This window comes from Saccostrea cucullata, unplaced genomic scaffold (genome assembly GCF_032062105.1).
Source record: "Saccostrea cucullata isolate Sc308-1 unplaced genomic scaffold, CSIRO_AGI_Scuc_v1 ctg2704, whole genome shotgun sequence".
Lineage (NCBI taxonomy): Eukaryota > Metazoa > Mollusca > Bivalvia > Ostreida > Ostreidae > Saccostrea > Saccostrea cuccullata.
In genome coordinates, this window is record NW_026935372.1 from 21,546 (window position 1) to 47,500 (window position 25,955).

Below are 25,955 nucleotides of genomic sequence, written 5' to 3' on the forward strand. Positions count from 1 at the left end.
ATAAACATAGACAATCAATTATAAAGCATACATTAATGACATACGATGATTGGTAATATTCCCATGATATCTGTACGATACGTAGATTAAATATTCAGGGCATAAATTGGGGTGATCCAATCTGTGGGTTATTTTGGTCATTGGCCTGATTGGGGAAATCCGTAACACAAGCAAAGACAAAGGGACATATTAAGTGAATTTAAATATGTTCCTCAATCAAGAGTGGTCTATCACTTAAAACAATTATTGAATGTAAATACCCACGAGTGAAGCAGACAAAGAGATCATGTCGTAATTAACGCTTGCTTTCGTGCGCCGGTGTACACTTATATTCTTTTTTTTCTCATTATTTTCTAAGAAGATGTGATATCATCATGAAACTTGAAGTGAATGATCATAAAATGTTACTCTTTGCTATGACAAGGAAAGAAATTTAATAAAGCAAAGAAAAACAAAACTGTTTTACCTGTCTACTTTTTGGGACAACCCTCATAAATAATAACTAACAGCTGGTATGAAAAACGTCAGTCAGCATTTGATTCAATGATAGATTGTATTTAAATAGGTGTCTTTGGCTTAAAAACTCGTGCAATGCATTTCTGCATTATTTTAACAGAAAATTTTAGACTCTTTGTATATGAGTGTCTCTATGTGCCCCTTTATTTAATGTTTAAAATTACCTTGCATTTTCAAATGAAAAAATAAAATATATCTGCTGCCATCATACTCACCTTAACATGGAGACAGATCTGGACGTAAACCCAGTTATGATATTTTAAAATGCATATTTTTATGATTCAGTGGTCTTAAAAATGCGATTGAAACCATATCTGCCTTATACAAATAAAGTGTTAAAGGTAATGAATAAATAAGTCATGTTTTTGTTGTTTATTTTTTCTAAATTTCAAATTTTTATTACTATGATATTTTTTCTAAAGAGATAAAATATCGCTGTATGTTTGATATGGAAGAAAAGAATTAAACTACACATTTTTCGACATAATATTCATTTTTTTATGCCCCCGGATCGAAAGATCGCGGGTATATTGTTTTTGTCCTGTCTGTCTGTCTGTTTGTTTGTCCCACAACTTTAACCTAGCCCATAACTATTGAGTGGTTGGGGCTATGGCTTTCATAATTCATAGCTGTGTTACTTGTGACATGACCTTTCTTTGGGTACCACCAAATTTGACCTGTTGACCTTGACCTTGGAGTTGAACCTACTTTATACTATTTGTTATCAACTTAAACCTTCGCCATAACTTTTGAACAGATCGAGATAGAGACTTCATATTTTAAATGCATACTCCACTAAATAAGCACTTTCAACTGACACCAAAGACAATGACCTTTTGATCTTGACTGTGACCTATATGCTAAAAATAGATTTTTCGAACTTTCGGTATAACTTTTGAACCATAGGAGATAGAGACTTTAAATTTGGTATGCCTACTTCACTAATTAAGTGCTTTCAAACGACACCGAGGACAATGACCTTGTGACCTTGACTGTAACCTTTATGCTTAGAATAGCTTTTTCGAACTTTGTTGCCTCCGGGGGCACAGTGTTTCGCAAACACATCTTGTTTCCTTTATCTTTATTATGCTTTATCTGTCTCTATTGAGTAATAATTTCCTGCTGATAGATGATCTGTATACATTCCTCATTTATATTTACAAATTGTTTACAATTGTTTATCTAAAAACCTTTCCTGTCGTGAAAACATCTAGTAAGACTTTCTTTATCAGTAAGGTGCCACTAGCTTTAAGGTTCCCTCTGCGCACTCATATAGAATGTTGCTTGAACGTTAATGATTTTCCAAAAGAAGTGTATTTAAATACATGTAAAACTAATAAAAACAAACAAGTATAACATAACTTGCGGGGGGAAAATTGGACTGCGAAAAAGACACTACACGTTTGCAAATTAATAAAAGTATAATATGCATTAATGTTTTTAAGAGTTATCCGTCTTGTCAGAATATCAATGTACCTTAAATGCCATTAAAGGTGTTTCAGTTTTTTTTGTTTATATTATGAAAAAGAAGTGTTTTACTGCATTCACAAAAAATGCAAAAATACTGTTATGTGATGTAAAAATTTTGCTTCTAAGACAAGCTAAGAGTTATTATCTTCTGGAGTCATGTTGAGAGAACATATTTAGCATTTTAAGGAAAGCGGTACACATAGTGTTTATGTACAGTGTATCTGTCGATTCAAATATAGATTTAAGGTTTCGTCAAAGGTCAACATGTCTAAAAAATTATTTTTACAATAGCTTCAAAACTATGTCTGTTTTAAAGTCAGAACGTTTACAGTTTGTTAACATTTCATTGATTAATAGATAGAAAGTATCACTTGATATCAAATATTTTAAAAAAGATTATTTTTGAGAAAAATTGAACCAGAAAATGTGCATATTTAAAGAAAAATGCACCTGCTTAATGCTGTCCTTTTTATGAAAATCAACATTGTAGAAATAATATATGTTTATCATTGAAAGGCAAGTTGGATGTGAATGGTCTCTGAAAGGCTGTTATTGAAAGCATGACATGTATAAAGACAAGACCCCTATAGAATCCGCCATTTGCAATGTACTTTCACTTTCAAGTCTTAACATTTGGACAAAATAAACAGGGAAAACAACTTTCCAAAGGCTATCCAAGTCCAACTTGCCCTTTATTGATAAACATATTTTGTTTCTGCAACGATGGTTTTCACTAAGAGCACGGAATTAATAAGGTGTATTTTTTGAAAAAATATGCATTTTTAAGATCAATTTTTCTCAATTAATATTATTCCAAGTATTTTTTTATCAAGTGGTACCTTCTATCTGTTAATCAATGAAAAATTTATAAACTGTAAAAGTTTTAACTTTATACCTCACATAGCTTTGGGGCTATTGTAAAAATAAATTTTTGGACATGTTGACCTTTGACGAAACCTTAAGGAATGAATTTAATGGCTGTCTATGAAAAACCGTATAACCTGGGTTGGGACTGTTTACGCTTTATAAACCACGGAGTGGCATAAACTGCTCCAATTCGAGTTAAACAACTGTGTCTTGTGTACCTGTTAAATTCATTTCTGATAATTTAATTTACTATTATGATGTATTGAATTTAAACAAATAATCCTTTAGAAATTGCCTTCAGGTTGGGCAAATTTTAAATGTCGCATCAAAGGATGAATATACCTGTCATTATATTTAAATTATATCTTTTTACTCATTTATATTCTTCTTCAATACAATATGATTTTAAACTACTTTTCACTTATATCGATAGGAACAAATATTAATTGATCAATACAGAAAGAGATCATTTTAAGGAACGGTGTATGTCTTTTTGAATAGATATAAGCAACAACGATACATTACCTTCATGATGAAGTAGTCTACTAAAATTTCTGCTACAATCGTAATGTTGTCAGCTGAAATATCAATATTTACGTGGCACAGTTTAATAGAAGTTTTGGATGTTAACGTAACCAGGACATATTTAAATTTTAGACATTTAATGTCCCTATTGGATTATAATTTCCTTACTGCAATTCGGTAATACAAACAAACAGAATAAATGGAAAAAAATAATGAATCTGGTTATGGGCAAATTTGATGGACTTTGATGATAATGTAATTAATATTCAATTTAAACAATAAACGCAGCGTATAAGGTAGAAACTTAGTCGGAAAAGTCTTTGTCACAAGATTGTCAAACTTTTCAAATCGATAAATGGTTTTTGCATATCAATTAGTTAAAAGCTCATGATATGTTTTCTTGTTTTTAAATCTAGTACAGCCTATGAAACTTGGTATGGTAATTACATACTGCGACTACATATTTTCAGTTATTTTTAGGGGTACTTGTCAAGAAGAGAATATGAAAAATCACAAAAAAACCTCTTCAAACATCGTCGTTTATAGACTTTATTAATTGAACAATATTAAGCATTATTATATAGCTAATAAATAGTCTCTATTAAAATTCTACCAAAAATTTAGAGAATTTTAGCGTTGAATATCTTGACGTTTTATTGAACGCTGACTTTGTGTTACGCATAAGAGTATGCCCGAGACATTCCGAATACGAGCGTTCAATATCGAACGCCCCGTTGTAAACCAAAAAAAAAAGACGTCTGGTCAAATTCTCAGAGCTAAATTAACGAAATCAAGTGGCATCTAGGTAAGATTTTTTCATTTTTCACACAAAATGAAATTATTGATTAAAAATTTAGTACGTATTAGAGCTATTAAAGCCGAAATAAGCAAATTATATCGCTCGGTAGCGTCATCAGAATGATGCAATATTGAACGCTAACAGGACAGACGTTAATTTGAATACAGATACTAGAAAATTTATTAATTTGACTTTTTTCTAGTTGGAATAGTTAGTATGAATTATGTGAAAATGTTTTAGCTATATAATAAAGGAGTTATTGAACTTATATCGGTGAATATTAGCACTCGCTGGGTGTTCAAATGCACTCGCAAGCTCGTGCATTTGAACACCCAACTCGTGCCAATATTCACCGATATAAGTTCAATAACCCTATAATATTTCTCTAGAATAATTTCTTTTTCATTCAATTGACAAAAAAAGATAAGTCCACATTTTAAAAAGAATATCAGCAAATGAACTCTATTTTTATTAGTCATTTTTCCACCCTATATAATATTTTCAAGAGGTCTTTGTCACAATGTTTTCAATCTTTAATATGACGAAGAACATACCTAAATGATTACAACAAAAAATGATTAAGATATGCTGAGAATACCTTTCACCCCTAACTAATGAGAGATAGGCTATTTACCGATTCTACTATTCTTGACCTTTATGCAAATACACAGGATTTACGTTAAATTACTGTTTTTTGGTTACTTTAGATTGAAAATAATTATCAAAATTGTACTTTTAAATTGAAATGATCATATTTAATAGAAAAAAATGTAATCAAACACTAAGAATATGAATAAGTAACAAATAGTTATGAAAAGGAATGCACATATGATAAATTCATTATAGATATCACAAAAATGTACAAACGATCCTCAACACGTACATCTTTGACTTAGACACATTTCATAAAGATACATTGTATTACACTATTTAGTAGGCAATTGAAGATTTATTAGGATTTTTGCATTGTTTCAAAATGGCTGCATTCCATTCAAATTATTACAGTAAGTTGTATACATTGTGATTTCATTACACAACGTAGTCTTGAATTTGTCAACTTTTAAACAAAGGTAAAGATCTAATAAATGAAAGGTGCCTGCACATTTATCTAATTTTAGAAATATATAGTCATTAAGTATTATAAACCAAAAAATATATGAATTGAATTAAGATTATTTCGGCATGATTTTATATTGAATTCTGTGAATGTAAAAATGCAGTTATTTCTACCATTTCTATTGAAGCTGTAAAGTACGGGAAAAAGTGCCATTGAATTGATTATGACGTCATAATGGATCTAGCACAGGCTAAACACATTCACTAGTTATGATGTCATACGACGTCGGTTCTACGTTAACAATAATACAATCAATCAATCAATCAATATATGTACATCAATATTTTTATCGATATTGTTCTTAAGATAAAAGTATATTTTTTTCTGAACACCTTAATTTTCTCTGTATCTTATCGTCAGTAAAACCTTTAACTAAAATAATGCAATACATTATTGGACTTTTACGAGAAGCGCTGACTTTTACAGTTTACTCTCACACTAGCACAGTGTATGGATGCTCTATTACGAGATAATGGTTTAGCTCAACATTTAATTCAACGAAAATAACAGGCTATTTCAAAGCACAGTTCAGTTGTTGAAGAAAACGACAACCATCCTCCCCTCAAATTTAGTCCTTCTCATACAACTGCCCCTACCACCATTACCATGACCACTTGAAAGGTTTTCTTTTCCATTATCGATTCTTTACCTCCGTAGATGTGAATGTTTAAATGTCCAAGTAAACAATCAACTGTAAAAGCCAGTGCTTCTTGTTAAAGTCCAATAGTAGCAAGTGAACAAATAAGTTTTTATACCTGTGTGACAAACGGACATATAAATAAATAACCATGTTACCAAATAAAAAATCCGGGGCATTTAAAGTATTATTTCGAACTTTAATGAAATGTCAAACGATCCATTGCTTTTTCTTAGATTGTATTAGATATCGATGAATATTAATTAACATTTCCACAATTTTCATGCATTCATTTAGTCAGAAGGGGCCCAAAGTTGCCAAATTCAATGGATCCGGCTTCATGGCAACCGAGTGCACGTGTGGGACTTCATAAATCTTATTTACTAGTTCTGCACCAAGACTCACCTATTTGTCATAGTGTTACATTACAGTCAGATGCTGTTAACGCAATTTTCCTGTCGTCAGATTTCATAAAACAAATAAGTTTTTCAAAATTCGTTGAAACTAATTATTTCATGGCATCTATGCATATGAAATTATTGTATCTGAAATATTAAAATTGTAACTATTAACTGATAATTACATGTAGTTGCCTCTGTATGTGTATGTTTCATTATTTTTTTTTATCAATCTAACATCAACCTTTCAAGTCATCCAATGCCTTACTTCAGAAGACATTTTCAAATCGAATTTTCGGATACAGTGAATTTTCCCCGAAGGGCCACTGTTGTAATATCCTCAAAATATACCTCAAGAAGTTTGAATAGGTCATTAATGAAATATCACTTTCTTTAGGTTCTGGTATGTTGTCATCATGATAATTGTGCCCAGTCTCATCCCCTAAATATCGGCTCACATCATAACAAGGGTGTAAATTAAGATGAATTTCTGTCCAACGATTCGTATGCAACTGAACATTCTTCCTGTATTGCGGCATTTTCGTTGAAATATCTTGCTTTATCCAGTGTGCCGTGATAGCCATGCGTGACAGAAGAGTGTTCACATTTTACCTGGACGATATGTCGTAAACGTGTAGTATATTTTCGTTAAATTATTCAAAAAAAAACACAAATATTGGTTGTATATGTTATGTTTAACTCTTATATATAGTTTTAAATACAAAACTATTCATTTACGCAACCTGTTAAATTTATTATATTTGTAAGTACTGCAATCTCTGCTTGTATTTGAAAACATTGAATGTTTTTCTTTTTACATAAAGAGATACTACCATATAGGGCATATAAGATGATATCACCAAATTGGCACAAATAATTCAATTAAAATGGATATCAAATAATTTTATTTTTCTCTACTTCTTCTTGAATTTTTTTCATGGTATATTATTTATTTTTATATGCTCCTTATATTTAATTTTTTCTTAGTTTCACATATGCTTAAGTTGTCAAATAAAGATGATAAAAACGAAAAGCATTAATCGTTTACAACGAAATTTTTTTAAGGGGTTTTTGGCTCAAATCTTTAGTTAGATCGGGAACTTATAATGTAGGGTTGTTCTCATATTCCTTGTTTCTAAAACAAATAGAAACTTATGAAATCTTCACAGAATCAAAAAGACAATATCAGTACGTTGTATCAGTGAAATTAAGTTTGACCTTAATACGTCATACAAAAGGTCGGGTTACAGAAATTACCTTCTTCCTGGACATAGATAATTATTTTAAAAAATGTTGTTGCCAATTTTGTGATCTTTAATTGTATTTTACCAGATAGAATGGTTTGCTTTTTGAATAAAGATACTACCATAAAAAACCTATGAGATGATACAAAATTGACATAAAAAATTGACTAAAACGGATATTTTTTTATCCGAATTTTCTCTATTTTGATGCCCTCGGATCAAAAGATCGGGGGTATATTGTTTTCGTCCTGTCTGTCTGTCTGTTTGTTTGTCCCCCAACATAACTATTGAGTGGTTGGGGCTATGGCTTTCATAATTCATAGGTGTGTTACTTATGAGATGACCTTTCTTTTGGTACACCAAATTTGACCTCTTGACCTTGGAGTTTGACCTTCTTTTATTCTATTTGTTATCAACTTTAACCTTTGCCATAATTTTGAACAGATCGAGATAGAGACTTCATATTTTAAATACATACTCCACTAAATAAGCACTTTCAACTGACACCAAAAGCAATGAGCTTTAGACCTTGACTGTGACCTGTATGCTAAAAATAGATTTTTCGAACTTTCGGTATAACTTTTGAACCATAGAAGATAGATACTTTATATTTGGTATGCCTTCTTCACTAATTAAGTGCTTTCAAACGACACAGAGGTCAATGACCTTGTGACATTGACTGTAACCTTTATGCTAAGAATAGCTTTTACGAACTCTGTTGCCGCCGGGGGCACAATGTTTCACAAACACATCTTGTCATTAATTTTTTGGGATATATTTCATAATTTTATATGCTTCTTATATTTAATTTTTTTCTCAATTTCGCATATTGTAAATTTGTCACATAAAGATACAAAATGATATTTAAAAAAAACAATGTTTTGATCGTTTACTAAGAGAGAGAAATACTTTTTACGGATTTTTCGGCTCCATATGAATATACTCAGATTGGAAATTGTTGTTTATTACTTATATTTACATTTGAGACGAATAAATTTCGAGTAAAACTACATTTATTACACAAACGTTCCACCGTAGCTATGTTGTGGCGCACAATGACCTAGAAGTTGTTTGGTCCAGAATAGTCACTTCGCTCCAACATTTGAATTATTACATTCATTTTTAGCAGTCCAGTTCAGAAAATATTTGTTTATTAGTAAACGCTGGGATGGGTAGGGGTTATTGTTAATCTTTAGACACTTGACACTTAGTTACATCTTTATTTATATGTCATCAAACCAGTAAACAAAGTATGCAATAAAAAATTATATACTCCTGATATATAAATGCATTCTGTTTAATATTAAAGAAGCCAAAATATAAATTGAAGATTCTCTTGCTGATCAAAAATCCAATGATTATTTATATTTCCTTATAAAATTATATATATATAACACTCTTTCTTGCATTGTAATTTAATCAAATGACGATTTCTTGATAGTAAAACCATAATAAAGGGGAGTAATCAAATGTTGAACCCGCTTTTGATTGGTTAATCTGGATCTTGAATCTCGAAACTCAAATTTCAAATCTCGTATTTCGAACTTCGAATAAGCCTTCAGGTTTTTGTTAAAAATACTGGGGAAATACATCATTATCAAGGTACTTATTGCATTAATATATATTTTACATTTTGAAATGCTCTTTCAAAATTACATATCTATATACTTTTTTTATATTGCTGTTTCTGTAGAAATCAGAACGTTAATGGGCTTTTCAAGGGGTAAAACATTTTGAATGTTTCACTCATCTACATATGTTGTTTTCGTTATTTAATACTATCTAATAAAAATACATGTAACACTGCACATCCACACAGACATTGTCTTTATGGAATTTTATCCGTCCTCAAGCAATGTTAACTGTTATACTATGCTGTGGGGCGTTGTCTGAATATTCAGTGTTTTTAACTAATCATATTAAGGATATCATAGGACATTATACCTGCCATTGGAATCTCTTTGATCAACGATCTCCAATTTATATGCTATATAATAATTTTAATTATCTTTATTTTCATATAGCGGCCGGTATCTTCAGTAATACAGTGGCGCAAACTCACGTGGGGCGAATCCACTCGGAGCGAACACGTAATCGGAGCGAAACCACCCACATTCTTTCACACAATAGCTTTAATTTACCTTGGGTATGACTAACCATTTAAACTAAGCAAAATTGGGCCGTATTCCGTTTAAGAGATGAAATTACCATCCAGCTGATATCGGATACATCTTGTGGTATTTTACTTTCATATTTAACTATTTGTTACATTACTATTAAAGATCTGGGTATTACATATTATTTTAATTGGAAAATTTATACTTTATCGTATTTTTGCTGTTAAATTTGCCTTATTAAATTCTAATATTTTGTCTCTAAGTTCAAAGTTAGTTTTGCTATAGAACATTTTTCTATCTTTTATATGTATACTGCATAAACAGTAACTTAATTTCAATGTTTATGACAGTCATCTGTATAAAAAGTAATTATTGGTTGAGTGTGCTTTGTATATGGTTCCCGTGTACTTTCTTATCATTCTGCTTTCGATTTTGCACTTACATACATCCTTGAGGCCATAACAAGGAGAAAAAAATGAGTCACTTAACCGTTTAGGTAACATTGGTGTTGCTTCTTTTCAAATTTGTATGCAATATTGCAACATATATATAATAGACTTTCCTTGCAATTTAAATGATTTGGTTAGTTGAAGACTACATATTGTCAAACATTGGATCCCTGCAATATATCAGGTATCGATTATTTTTTTCTCAGTATTTTAACTTTCGTTTTATCATTACTCATAAAAACAAAACTGAAATAGGAGAAATACTTGGGAAATACATCACTTTCAAGGTACTGTTAGCATTGATATATATTTTACATTTTGAAATGCACTTTCAAAATTGCATATAACTATACTTTTTAGTCACCTGAGTAAACTCAGGTGACCTATTGCTATCTGTTTTCGTCCGTCGTCGTCTGTCCTGTGTCGTGTGTTGTGTGTCGTGTGTTAACATTTGAACATTTTCAGCTTCTTCTCTGCAACCACTGAACCAATTTCAACCAAATTTAGCACAAAGCATCTATGGATGAAGGGGAACAAACATTGTGAATTTCATGATCCCTGCCCCCCTGGGGCCTGAGGGGTGGGGCCAAAACCACTAAAATTAGTGCAATCTTTGAAAATCTTCTTCTTTACTCCTAGACATCAAGCAGTCAAACTATTTGCATGATTGTAATCAGCATTGAGTCCTCTACCAAAATTGTGAAATTCATGGCCCTAGGGTCAGGGGTTCTAGTACTAGGGCGGGGCTAAATAAGTATATAGTGAAAATGCATTATTTCTTTGAAAATCTTCTTCTCTTCTCCTGGGTATTAAATAAACCAACTAAGTACATAGTTATGATGAGCAAGAGTGCCTCTACCAAAATTGTGAATTTTATGGCCCCAGGGTCAGGGGTTCTGGTGTTAGGGTGGGGCTCTATTGATTATATAGTGAAATTACATGAATTCTTTGAAAATCTTCTTCTCTGCTCCTAGGTATTAAATAAACTAACTAAGTGCATAGTTATGATGAGCAAGAGTGCCTCTACAAAAATTGTGAATTTTATGGCCCCAGCATCAATGGTTCTGGTGGGGGGGGGGGGGACTTTATTGTTTATAAAGTGAAAATACATGAATTCTTTGAAAATCTTCTTCTCTGCTCCTAGGTATTAAATAAACTAACTAAGTACATAGTTATGATAAGAAAGTGTTCCTCAACCAAGATTGTGAATTTTTTGGCCCCAGGGTCAAGGGTTCTGGGGCCTGTTTTACAAAAGGACATACGACTTAGGACCAAATTTAATTCTTCGTATAACTTTTTAATAAACATTATATCGAAAATTATTTTAAACTTTTTAAAAGGAATGTGGTATGATATTTTTACACAAACAATTTCAAAGGGAAATATTAATTTTTCAAAATATTAAAACAATCTGAAGTTTTTGGTCTTAGTCGTAAGTTCTTTTGTAAAACGGGCCCCTGGTGTGTGTGTGTGTGGGGGGGGGGGGGGGCTCTATTGATTATATAGTGAAAATATGTAAATTCCTTGAAAATCTTCTTCTCTGCTCCTAGGTATTATATAAACTAACTAAGTGCATAGTAATGATGAGCAAGCATGCCTCAACCAAAATTGTGAATTTAATGGCCCTATCATCAAGGGTTCTGGTGTTGGGGGGGGGGGGCTCTATTGATTATACAGTGAAAATACATTAAATCTTCGAAAATTTTCTTCTCTGTCTCTGGGTTTGAAGCAAGTGAACAACATATATAGTTATGATGAGGAAGGGCCCAAATCTTGCCCAAAGCCCCAGGGTCAGGGGTGGGGGCTCTAGGCCCCAGGGTCTGGGGTTCTGGTGTTAGGGTGGGGCTCTATTGATTATATAGTGAAAATACATTAAATCTTCGAAAATTTTCTTCTCTGTCTCTGGGTATGAAGCAGATGAACTACATATATAGTTATGATGAGGAAGGGCCCTAATCTTGCCCAAAGCCCCAGGGTCAGGGGTGGGGGCTCTACTTATATACTGAAAATGAATTGTTTGAAATCTGGTCCTTTGTATTTATTAAACATTTATTTACTTTTTGATAGGCAATTTTAAGGGTGCCTTTTAAAAATTTGTGCAAACTAGGGTCAGGGGTTTATGTCAGAGTGTTAGGGGCACTACTGATTATTGATGAATATTACTGATTAGTTGGAGTGCATTTTTGTTCCCCTACCCTGCGTATGGGTATTCAGTAACCAAGCTAAGCAACTGCTAAGTTTATTGTTATGATGATCAATGGTGCCCTTTCAAAATTGTGAATGCCATATAGCATCTGGTTTAAAACATGAATCAAATTCAATACACTGTAACTGGAAAGTTGTTGCATAATGCTCAGGTGACCTATAAGGCCCGTGGGCCTCTTGTTTATATTGTTGCTTCTGTTAGAAATCATAAAGAGGAACGTTAATGGGTTTTCGAGGGGTAAAATATTTTGTTATTCAATGCTAACTGTCTTATACAAATACATGTAACACTGCAACTCCACACATACATTGTCTTTATGGAATATCATCCGTCCTCAAGCGTTGTTAACTGTTATACTATGCTGTGGGTCGTGGTTTGAACATTCAGTGTTTTAATTCATGTTTTTCGACGAATAAACTCATTTACTTGAAAGCCTAGTATATGAAGGCTAAGTTTACGCACTCTTTTAAATTATTGATTGCAATCACAGCATGAAATGATGAATTGATATGCACTGTAATTTTCGTCATACTTTGGATTCCTTTGTTATAAAAGTGAGTTTTATTATCCCAACAAATTAAGCATCGGTTGCTCCATGTAAATATGAATATTGCGACAATTTTATTCTACTGTGGTAATTATGAAACTCTTTTGGGTTTTATTTTTTTTTATATTGGCATGGGCTCGTTTGCATGTAAAAGGCATTTGATAAATCATGGAGCTTGAAATTAAGACCAACCATACAGACTCTATTATATTATTATTGAATGGTGTTTATGGTGTTTATTTATTCCTTAAGTCATATGACTTATCAGATAACATAATTACAAGATACAGGATGTAAAGCACACAATTAATTAAATACATAAATGAAATATTTACATATACTTCTTTTAAGTTAATACTGCTTGTTACCTACAATATTTCCAAAAACATGGAAAAAACTCAGTTTACAGATGTAAATCTCTAAGTGCCTCTGCTTTTTGGAGGAATTTACCTATATTACAAAGTTCACTCACATTTTCAGTTGATAATAATTGTAATAGTTTATACATGCTAGGTCTATACCAATAATACTTTTTAATATACAATTTTCTGTACTCAAGATAAAGTGGACATTTTAAAATAAAATGATACTCATCTTCAACCTCCATCTGACAACAAAAACAAAATCTATTCTCCCTAGGAATATGAGTGAATCTTCCCCTCTCAATCATTAATAAATGTGCACTTAATCTATATTTTGTAATCAATTGAATATACTTGGATGGAATTGGTTTCATTAAATAGGATTGCATACACAGTCTATTTGTTAAATATCTATACACAAAACACTTTGAAGACGAAGAAAAAAAAGCATCACATTCTTGTTGAAAACAGTCAGTTAATCTTTGTTTGAAAATTTTTAAAAATATATTTTTGTTTGTAATATTTTGACAATACCAAACGTCTCCAAATCCTACTGAAAATAATAAGTATTTTACATTAAGTAACCAATTATATCTTGTACAAGGATTTGTCTCAATTCTTTCAAGCATATCTTGATAAATACTTTTCAATATACAGTTTTCTGACTCCAATAGTTTTAGCCAAAACTTTATAATACGAACTTTTCTTTGAATAAAAAGAGGTAAGCGACCAAGTTCATTATAAATCATCAATGTCGATGTATTTTTTCTCACTTTCAACATAATTTTGAGATATTCTAAATGTATTTTCTCTATAGCATCACCCTTATGGAATCCCCATATTTCACTTGCATAATTCAAAATACTACTTACATAAGTATCAAACAAAGACAGACGAGTAACATAATTAAAATGCACATTTTTCATAGACTTCAAAAGTTTAAACATACATTTCCTCCCCTGAGTAGCCAATTTTAACTGAGCTTTATGAAAATTACCTGTATATGTCAGAGTGAGACCAAGATAAGTAAACTGATTAACAGCTTCAACTTCCTCATCATTATAAAACCATTTAATATTTGGATTCAATCGACCAGACTTTCTAAATACTACTATTTTAGTTTTACTTACATTTACAGATAATTTCCAATCATTACAATATGAGTAAAGCACATCAAGCATTTTTTGTAATCCCTCAGGAGAATCGGAAAACAATACCATGTCATCTGCATATAACATTAAAAACAATGACACTTCTTGGAGACTAATATCTTGACAATTGGACCTGATAAAAGCATTCTCAAAATCATTTAAATATAAAGAAAAAAGTAGTGGAGACAGTGCTTCTCCCTGAAGGACTCCTTGTTCTACTTTGAAAAAGTCACTAAAATTGTTTTTGTATTTCACACAACTTCTAACATTCTTATACAGAGACCATATACTGTTAAACATTTTGCCCTTAATCCCTAATGTTATGAGCTTCTGAAAAAGATAATTTCTGTTTATACTATCAAATGCCTTACGGAAGTCCACAAAACAACAGTAGAGTTTTTTCCCGTTCGAAAGATGTTTATCAATTATACTTTGCAGTGCAAAAATTGCATCTATGGTACCAACCCCAGGTCTGAATCCAAACTGGGCATCCGTTAAAATAAAGTTACTTTCGGACCATTTCATAAGTCTATTATTAAGTATAGTCGTAAATATTTTTAACATACAACTCATGAGGGTAATCCCCCTGTAATTATCTGTTACATCTGGATCAGCCTTTTTAAGAATAGGTACTATTTCACCTTCACACCACGTGAGGGGAATATTACCTGTATCAAATATAACATTAAATATTCTTGTTAAAAGTGGACTTAATTCTTCACACATATATTTAAAATATTCATTTATCAAATTATCTTTTCCTGGCGATTTTCTGCTTTTTAGACAGTTTATAACATCTACAACTTCTTTAACAGTTATATTGACATCTAGTTCATCAAATACAGCATTCATATCATATTCTGTATTCCAGAAATCAGTACATGTAACATCTTTACAGACACCTAGATTTCTGAAATGTTCGAAAAAATCTTCTACAGTAAGATTACAATTATTTTGTGGCTTACGATTCTTAAAAAAATTAAAAAACTCCCTAGGCGAAGTGCGCCTAAGGTATTCTAACTGGCTACCTTGACATCGCCTAAACTCACATCTTGCCCTATTCATACATTTTTTATAATCGTTTTTACATTCAATCAATAATTGTCTATTAAAGTGACTTCTACATACATTGAATATGAAATAAATATGAATAAAACTGTCACAGTTGTGAATTACTAGTATGATACCCATTCTATTCTGTGCAAGCTTCTACTTAATTCAGAATTAATGGGATTTAAAAATGTCTAAAATTAGTAGAAGAATTATTGTTGTAACGCCCTAAGTCATAGCAAATCCACCAAAATTTAATTGTCATCGTTATTTCCTCTTACAAAAAGGCAATTTCTAAATTTTTCAAAATCTGAACAGCAACATACAAAAACACCCATTAGAATTTTTAAGAAGTATTTCTATCATATAATCTTTTTATTGGTTTGAAAAGATTAAAGAGCATAAACAAAAGTACAGAGATTTAATTAATAAAGGTTTCAAGCAATGTTAAAATTATATTTCTTACAGACTGATCCTATCAATGGCAACATATGGAGCTTCAATTTCTGCTCAGCACTATATTGAGTGCGGAAACTGTGAGGAAAACCCTGCACAATATCTTTGCAAAACATGCGCAGGTTATCTGTGCGAGACTTGTACAATAGAACACAAGAAAAAGAAAATTACGAGAAATCATGATATCATTCACTTGATCTCGGATAAAGGGGAGGGTATGGAACTTCTCTTTTGTCCGGAACACACAACAAAAAAGCTCGACTGCTATTGCTGTCCATGCCAGAAGCCTGTTTGTGTCAAATGTTTGATGGAAACCCATAATGGTCATAAAGTAGAAAATCTGGCCTCAGTATACTGCAGAGTAAAAGATGAGCTTGAAAAAGAGAAAGAGGAGATAGAAACAACATTACTGCCTAAATACAAAGAATTGTTGTCTACGGAAAATGCAAAGATATCCCAAATATCACAAAGAACTAACGAAGTAGAGAGGCAAATTTGTAATCACACAGTAAAAGTCATTTCTCAAATTTCAGCAATCAAAGACCATAGAGTGCAGGATCTGCGAAATAGAGAACAAGGAGTTCTTATGTTAGTTGAGAACGCAAAACGAAACATAGAAACAAAAATCGATACCCTGGAGAAAATAAAAACTCAAATAACAAACAACCTTGGAGCAAATCCAGGAATTACGTTTTTTAAGGCAATCAATAGGAAAACATTAACGGATATGAGAAATTTTCCCAAAAATACCGAATACAAACTTGACGACTTTAAGGGTAACATAAATGGTATATCACAAGAAAAGAATTTTGGAAATTTGCCCGAATTTTCTGTCTTCAAACCTGAAGATTCCAAAGACCAGAAACATGACAAAAGAAGTTACAAATTTAAACCAAAATTTGACAAGACAGATGATTGGTTGCTAGGTAAAGATCCAGTGAAAGTCAAAAATCGTCGGAGTAAAGAATTTGTAGACCGTAGGAATGAAGAGAGAAGGTATTGGTTTCCTAATGAAGAGAAAGAAAAAAAACATGGTTTTAATTACGGGGGTTGGAGTAAAGACCATGGCAGTGATGAAGATAATGGAACATTTTATCACGACGATTATTAATGCAAACTATCGTTATAACCAGATAATTTAAGAAATTACCCTAATTACTTTTCAGAATATCTATCCAAACATTTGGGGAGGATGATTTTTTATACTTTCAATTAAAATGACAACTTCACCATGAATGTACACATTTTGTGTTGCAAACGCCTTTTTACTAAATATTTACACTGTATGTGCGAGAGAAGAAAATAGTGCTTATTGATCATGGTTTCCATCGTGTAAAACAATATAAATTGAGAGCTTTGTAAATAATAACTGCTGGAAAACCAGATAAGATATACCATATCAGCTAGGAGTTCAATAAAACAATGAGACAAGTAACCCAAAAAGAGCAGCATTTATGAGAGAAATGAGACTCAAGTATATGTACATACCTAATAATATCAGAAGCACATTACTTTTCTCCCCACCAAGAAAAATTACTAAATAGATTTATCGATTACAATGCCTATCTATGGCCAGGAGTGCAACACATTTTTTTTTAAGATTCAAGTTATATTATAAAAAGACTTCTATTCCTTTTAGTAAGTATTCATTAATTAAAAATGATCTATTTGTATAACTTAATATTGGATTATTGTCAGCTTTATTTTTTTTTATCCTTTCTTTTTTCCATTTTTTTTCAAATCAATTGTTTTTATATTTCTGTGATTTTTATGAGCGTTAAACATAAACACATAAACCAGAAAAAATGTCAAAAAATTCAAGTAATTCCATTTTAAATTCACTGAAACAACAGAACAAGTTCTTATCTAATTTTCACTTCACAATTCTATTTTCAAGAGTCCCATGCTCTTGCTCAGGAGTGCAACAAAAGTGTTAGAATTATAACTTGTGAATTGATGAATAAAAATATTTATGGTGGCTTATTGTGTTTGTCCCTTTAAAAATATATAACTTATTTTCATCACTTGAGCATTGTGGCTATGAAAAACGTAAAACTCTATTAAATGCATAAGCGGTCCAGACCAACCCTTAAAAGGCAGAAGTGGGATTGATTTGAATTAACTTGAATCTACATTTTTTCATTCACTTACTGTGGTTTTTCCTCTCATAAGTTTCACTGTTTGATCTTTCGTTGTTGCCCGACTCTACCCCCCGGGGTCATGATGTGAACAAATTTGAAAATACACTATGTATTTGAGGAAGCTTTCATAAAATATGACCATCGCGTCTTTGAATATTTTTCCTAATGCAAAAATTCGTTAAAAAACTTTTTCCTGAGCGGAAGATTTTTAAAACTTACCACCGAATGTTCACTATATCTTAAGTATCTCCCATTGTATGAGAATGAGGCCCTTCATTTGAATTTACTTGAATTCCCTTCACTTATGGCAAGTTTGGTTGAAATTGGCCCAGTGGTTCTGGATATGTCGAAATTGTGAAAAGTTTACAGACAGACAGGCGGACTCCAGACAAATTGTGATAACTCGCTGGAACTTTCAGCGAAGATGAGCTAAAAATGAAAAACAAGTTATGGCATGCCTAATGCTAAAAAATCAATCATCTGTGATGAATAGTTGCTGAAAAAATAGCTGTGATGAAACTTTGTTATGGACAGATGCACGGATAAACAGGAAGTTGATATTGTGAACAAAAATGAATCCCAAAATATGACATGCCTGAACAAAGAGTGTCCTAAATTTTCAATCGTCTTTGATGAGTTATTCCTGAGAAAACTGTGGCGAAAATTTGTTAAGAACAGACACACGAACAGAAACACAAGGGTAAAACAGTATATCCCTCTCTTTCGGTGCGGGGTTTAATAATGTAAAAATAACAATCAAAAAACTAATTTTTTGTAACATTTACAAAAAAAAAATAATAAATAATAAAGGTCAAGATTTAATTATTTGTGTCTCTAATACCATTTTGAAGCATAAGTAACAAGAAGTCTGTGAGCAAATGTTCACTAGTAATACTCCCGCTCTGATATGGATATACCCTTTCATGATTACACTGAATTCGTACAAGAATGAATCCCACCATTTGGCATGTCTAAGGAAAGAGTATGACAATTCTATAATCATATGCGATGAGTAGTTGCTGAGAAAACTGTGACAAAAAATTGTTTCGGACAGGGGCACGGATAAGCAGGAAGAAGACATCAGATTTGAACAAAAATGAGTCCCACCGTATGGCATGCCTAAACAAAGAGCGTGCTAAAATTCGAAGCATCTGCGATGAGTAGTTCTATGAAAACTGTGAAAGAAATTGTTACGGACGGACACGTACACAGGCAAACAAGAGTAAAACAGTATACATATAGCACCTCTCCTTCGGAACGTGGGTATAACTACAATTTCTTGTGCTTATGTATTTTATAAATGTAGGTGTAGATGTAGGACATTTCCTTTCTTTAAATGACGTTTTAATAATAAAAGATATGTAGATTTTTTTATCCAATTGTCTATTATATTGGGAATTTTAACTAGAATACATGTGGAGTATGAGGATATAAGGAAACAAGAAGCTCATGGGTCATAGCGTTCACCGGAACAATGTAGCTAGAAAAAGAAAGCAAAAATCAATCAAGTGTTGAAAATCTTAAATGCACAAATAGTCCGGCCGAACTTTCCCCTGAAAGGAAGGGGGGATTATAATTTGATTTAACTTTAACATACACTTACTTACAATGCTTATACATATTTCTTTGACTTGATGCACCTTTTTTTCCATATACATTTTGGCTCCACTCCCAGGGTTCAAAACTGGAACAAATTGAATCTACTCTACCTGAGGATGCTTGATCCATATATATTTATATGACCAATCATGATTTGTTGTTCATGACAAGAACATTTGTTTTCATAAAAAATGTATATATTCCTATGTAAAACTTGGATGATCCATTGTGGGTCCATCCTACTCCCAGGGGTTATATGTTACCATGGTGCTAAAAGTGTAATATAAACTTTAGAAAAATATGCCAAGCCAGGTGAATTTTAAGAGTAGGAACAAAATGACAAAAAGTTAGCAATATCACATAGGCTGATTTTTACAATTTAGCTTTTCCTAATAAAATTCACCTGGCTTGGTATATTTTTCTTCAGTTTATATTACACTTTTAGCACCAAGATAACATATTCTGAAATTTGTTTTCAACTGTAAACCTTTACTGAATATGAATGTGGATGAGAATCAGAGAGAGAGAGAGAGAGAGAGAGAGAGGAGGAGGAGAGAGAGAATTGTGAGAGATAGATAGAAAACAAATGAAGAGAGAATAAAAACGTTTAAATGGTTTAAATTCATATAACAACTAAAACCTAATCTTTTTTTCCTTTCTTGTTTTTTTTGTTTGCCTCTTTCACAGGTTCGTGTATAGAAGATAACAGGTTGCCAAGGATAACCCATGAAAGCAAAATATAAAATGCTTATTTCCAATGGGGTCCTACGCGGGTTATGTATTTTTTCTGCAACAGCTGCTTCCGTTAATTCCAGTAATAACAAACAAAGAAATCATTTTACTGTTTAAATAAAGCATCAAAAACTAGGGCTAATTGTAACGGGAACCGTTACAGATGTTCCCCAAACGCTCCCCAACTCCCTTTTGGTGCCTTATTCCCTGTAAGCTTCATTAAATAAGACGAACTCTATGCCTTTTAGACTATAACAATGTTTTCCCAGAAGTATATTCAGTATATTCAAATTTATGCATTGCACGCATGCGCATTTGAATGCATGTGTGTAATGACCATATCATCTTGTCTACACTATTTATATACTAGAAATTACAGCGTTTTATCCAAAAGTATAAAAAATACGTTTTAATCTAGTGTATTTGTAATTTTACTCATTTCACGTGCACGCACGTGCATACATGTGCATGTCGACTGTATCTTCTTGTAGGAGTCTGTTATGTTTGCCTATGTTCTAAATCCCATCCTGTTTGGTTGAAAAACGAGGAAGTTATAGCCATTTTAAGTTTAAGCCAATCAGATTGCAGCGCAAGTGTATGCGCATGTTTTCACGACAACTGTTATTTATCATACTGTAGGACATCCTAATGCATGATTACGTTTAAAATTGTAAAGCATTTCGTCAAAAATTAAAAAAAGATATTGTGATTTTTGTTTCAGCGAATCACAGCAAAGCACACGTGCATGCACGTGCATGCATGTGCATGACGACCATACCTCCTTGTGGGAGTCCATTATGTTTGCCTATGTTCTAAGTCCCATAATGTTTCGTTGAAAAACAAGGAAGTTATAGCCATTTAAAGGTTAAGCCAATCAGATTGCAGCGCACGTGCATGCGCGTGTTTAACTGACAATTGTTATATATCATATTGCAGTACATCCTAAAGTTTGCCTATATTTTAAATTTCATAGCATTTCGTCAAAAAACAGAAAAGATATTGAGATTTTTGTTGCAGCCAATCAGAGCGAAGCGCACGTGCATGTGCGTGAGTTCGTGCTAATTTGACAGTGTCACATTATCTACACTATTAATATACCCTTATTAAATGAGTTTTAAAATATTTCATCAAAAAATGTTAAAGTTATGGCTATATAAAGTATATCCGTCATTTCACTCATTTCACGCGCCCGCACGTGCATGCGTATGAGCGCAAAATAACATTCGTGTTGCACACCTACACTACACACCTATTAACCCTAAAAAGGTTTTAGCTCAGTTGGGTGAACAGTTTCTGAGAACACTCGCGGACAAAAAAAGTACCGGAGAACAAAGAAGAAAAAAAAGAAAAATAATAACTCCGTTTGGGGAACATAATAAGAGTTCAATATATGACAAATTATCGGATACCATTCTAAAAGAAACAGAAAGGTTAACTACACGAGATAAATACTTAAACATGTTAAAGTAGGGACAAAAAAAATATTGGCGTAAATCAAAATTTCTTACAATGCTTGGATCTGTAGCTCTCTGCTTTATATGTCCGAATTTACTCAAGCAGAGAGCTACAGTTCAGCAGCTATAGAGATTCCTAATTTCCTATATACTGGGCAGTGTATCACGTCATTTCGCAATAAAAACAACTCACTTTTTTATGGTAATAAAATCCACATAAAGCCTTTAGACCAACAGTACCTCATGAATTACTGTTCTTGCGATTTGATGTCTATGGGCCATTTCGCAATATTAATGACTCTTGTTTAATTAGGAATCTACAGTATTAATCCAGTATCAAACAGTTATTTGTACTTGAAAATATCCATAAAAACAATGACTAAATTGTTTAACTTTCAACACAGTTTTATAGCATTTGCAAACATAGTCATGTTATGACTAAAGAATTTGAATTTTTTTCTGTAAACCAGATTGTTGATACCACTGCAGCATTAACTTACTTATCAGTAGCCTATCTAACTAGCTAAAGAATTAAAACAATAGGTTTTTTAAAAATATTTTTTTTATTTTCAAGAAATAAGCAAAAAGCATAAATTTTTCCCTGCAACATCATGTGGTGAAGCAGTTCTACAGATCTACATTTAAAAATGTCTATACAGTAATAAATAAATGCTAGCTGCCCCACTCTAGAGCTTTAACAAACTCCTCCTCAGAAAATGACAACATCTTGGCAGCCTCAATGTGCATCTACAATTAAAAAAAATTCCCTCATCTATTTAATCAAATTAGGTAATGAATAAATGAAGGTTGACATCTACAAAATCCTGTATTTCTGAATATGTCTATGGAGTAAAAGTTGTTATAATAATGATGATAATTTTTTTTATATAGTGCTTTTCTAGCATAAACGATACTCAAAGCACTTTACAATACATTATTACCCCAGCAAACCATAACAATCCAGAATCTTTCTCTGAGCAAGCTGCCGTTAAGGCGCTAGAACACTAAATTTTTGACAATATCTTTCACTGTCTACAGCCTGGTACCCCTTTTACACTTGGGTGGAGTGAGGAAATTCGTGTAAAGTGCCTTTTCCAGTGATACAATGTCGACTTGTCGTGGCCAGGTTTCGAACTCACAACCTTTCAGTTTGGAGTCCGGCACCTTAACCACTAGACTACCAACGCCATAATAACCTCACCTTTTGTCTTTTGAGTACATCTATAAGTTTGAGTTGTTTTTTGAAGCCTGCCATGAGTTCATTCTTCTGTTTCTCCAGTCGTTTGTTGTCGGTCACCAGCTGATCAAGTCTCTTCCTTTCCTGTTCTGTAGATTCCTGGTATAAAAAAAATATTAAAGTTCAATTAAGTGTAACCAATTTCATACACAGTGCATATCTTTACATCAGTTGTTTTGTTTCTTTGTTTCAGTCTCTGGTCTACAATTTTTTGGTTGAGTCATTGCTTTCTACATTGATTTTCTACCTCAAGTAAAAAGATTTTTTAATAAATGATTATGACTTGACTAACAGTACCTAATTACCCTAACAATCAGATCCAACCTGTACTTTCAGTACATTGATTCTATTTTCCTACCAACCATAAAGCTTAATGTGTCTGTGTTATTCTTGCGAAGATTGACAGCTCTCTGTCTCCTCCAGTACATTCAGAACTTTGATATAATTCTTATTTTGGAGTAAGGTTTATGTCTGGACAGCAGCTGCTGTTCTTTATATTTCTCTATCTCCCTTAGTACTTAGTACTTAGAGTACCTTGATTATACAGTTAATATTTTTACCTCGGATGTATAGCTGTTCTTAATATTTCTCTCTCTCCTCCTGTACTTTCAGTACTTTGATTATACAGTTAATTCTTACCTTAGATGTAGATTTATGTCTAGATAACTGTTCTTTATATTTCTCTATTTCCTCCAGGGCTCGGTTGAGCCGTACTTCTGTTGCGCTCTGGGAAGTTGTCTGTTGTTTCTGTTGACGCTTCATCTGCTCAAGCTCCTACAAAAACGTGCAAACACATGGATTAATTATTAATGTTGTCACACGTGTTTGACAAAAAATGGACACATACAGTATGTGTAAGTCTAAAGCTGTATTTATCCTCTTACAGCTGCCAGTTAAGCATTAATTCTATCAGACTCCTCCTGCCCCTTTTCAACAATCATTTTATATATATGATATTTACCTTCTAGAGTACCTACCTGTCTTACAGCTGTCAGTTCAACACTTTCTGATTTTTCCCTGTACCTCCTCCGGGATCTTTTTATATTATTTATGTTCTAGATTACCTACCTTCCTTTCATCTGTCAGTTGACCCTCTACACTCTCTGACTTACTGCGAGCCTCCTCCGCGATCTTTTTATATTTATGCTCTAGAGTTACTAACCTTTCGTACAGCTGCCAGTTGACCCTCCACGCTCTCTGATTAACTGCGAGCCTCCTCCGCGATCTTTTTATATTATTCATGTTCTAGAGTTGCCTACCTTCCTTACAGCTGTCAGTTGACCCTCTACACTCTCTGATTTACTCCGAGCCTCCTCCGCGATCTTTTTATATTTATCCATCTGTGACTGCTGAGCTGCATTTGTTCGGTGCATACGCCCTCTCTCCTCCTCTAGCTCTTTAATTCGAGACGTCAAGCCAGTGTTTGCTTCATCCTGAAAAATTAATTTTGTATATGCTATACAGTCTTTAACACGTTTCATTTGAATTTTAGTCATGGTAATTAATATTCAAGATCTCTGATTTGCATCCTTATAAATAAACATCTGTATTCTATTTGAATTAAAAAATGTTTGTTTTTTGAAGTTACTATCATTATCATTTTGGATGTCAAAGAATTCAAGCAAGTTTCTGTTTGTGTGTTATCTTTTAAGTGCCATTAAATGAAAGAACTAGACATGAATTTTGAACTATGTCTCATTACAATATTGTTTCATTTATCTCTCCAGTGTAAAAAAATATATATATAGTCTCACACACCATAGGGGGAAGGCTTAATATATTCCACTATGTAGTCATTAAACTAAGTTTATTTTGATTTTGTATTTTATACCTTCTTGTTACATTCCTGAGATAACCTATCAACCTCTTCCTGCATCACTCGTAACTTGGCCTTCAAAAACCGGATTGTCGCCTCTATAAATTAAGAAAAAAAATATTAAGCAATGATTTCATTGATGTAAGAAGACTTGAAAAAAATATACTGATAGGACTAGCTCCCTCATGATCACAATTCATTTTTAGGGCAAAAGATTAAGGTAAGAGGTTGACATAAAGTGTGTGAGAAACAAGGTGATCACTACTGTTTTGTCAATTTCCACTTCAGGGAAAGATGCATAGTGATTCAACTCTCTTATCCCAATAGTGAGAGAGCAAGGAAGCAAATGCTCTTTCAAAATCTAAAAAGTTACAAATTCTGCCCCTTTTCAGAAAACAGAAGTAACATATTCCTATTACTCAGTAAACTACGCTTTCTTTACAAACCTGTTCCCATGTCTGCCGCGGCCTGAGGTATAACCCGTTATTTGGTTGAAGTAAATGTTGAGCTAAATATTTATATCATAAAAGAGCTTCCATACATTTTTCTAGTGTAAAGTAAGCTGTCAACTGTTAAAGTCAGACCTACTTGTAAAAGTCCATTGCTCAGTAAACTCAGCAATATTTACAAACCTGTTCCCATGTCTGCTGCGGCCTGAGGTATAACATCGTCGTCTTCTTCTAAGGGGAGATGACCGCTGTCCATCTGACCCTCAATGTTAGCCACTGTGTTCTGAAGGGAGAAGTTCTTAAAATCCGTCATAAACGTCTCGTCTGGAACGGCTACGTCATCCGCAATGTTTGACTTTGTACTGCGAGGCCTGGATCTAGGGATATAAAAAAAAATTTAAAATGAAATGTTATTTGTGATTCAAATTTATCTAACAAGCATTGTGTGTGAAAGAATAATCAGCAAGGATTCATTTCTGAGAATGTCTGAATTCAAAAATAAAGTATGTTAAGAAAAAACAAAGATATTTTTAGCACTTATACCATACATGCCAACTTTCCCAATTTAGGCGGGATCCTCCCGATTTTACCCTTTCATCCCGCCTTCCCGATCGGG

At 32.7% G+C, this 25,955-nt stretch overlaps 2 protein-coding genes across 2 annotated transcripts in view; one reads left to right on the forward strand and one right to left on the reverse strand.

The window, feature by feature from the left end:
- The first annotated feature begins 9,885 nt into the window (after positions 1-9,885).
- Positions 9,886-17,022, forward strand: LOC134242585 (E3 ubiquitin-protein ligase TRIM45-like). Its single transcript, XM_062724684.1, has 2 exons — positions 9,886-10,426; positions 15,924-17,022. Exon 2 carries the CDS (start codon positions 15,937-15,939, stop codon positions 17,020-17,022), a length of 1,086 nt encoding a protein of 361 aa, XP_062580668.1. The 5' UTR covers positions 9,886-10,426; positions 15,924-15,936.
- Positions 17,023-22,431: 5,409 nt separating this feature from the next.
- LOC134242584 (testis-expressed protein 9-like) overlaps positions 22,432-25,955 on the reverse strand; it is an 11,815-nt gene continuing 8,291 nt past the window's right edge. Inside the window, exons 7-12 of the mRNA XM_062724683.1 lie at positions 25,523-25,716; positions 24,906-24,988; positions 24,334-24,507; positions 23,714-23,848; positions 23,039-23,173; positions 22,432-22,584 (exon numbers count right to left, since the gene is read on the reverse strand). Coding sequence (XP_062580667.1) covers positions 22,510-22,584; positions 23,039-23,173; positions 23,714-23,848; positions 24,334-24,507; positions 24,906-24,988; positions 25,523-25,716 — 796 coding nt within the window. The 3' untranslated portion in view covers positions 22,432-22,509. The remainder of the gene's footprint in view (positions 22,585-23,038; positions 23,174-23,713; positions 23,849-24,333; positions 24,508-24,905; positions 24,989-25,522; positions 25,717-25,955) is intronic.

Excerpts from the sequence above, each read along its gene's own strand:
- LOC134242585 (XM_062724684.1), top strand. The coding sequence starts at position 15,937 with ATGGCAACATATGGAGCTTCAATTTCTGCTCAGCACTATATTGAGTGC.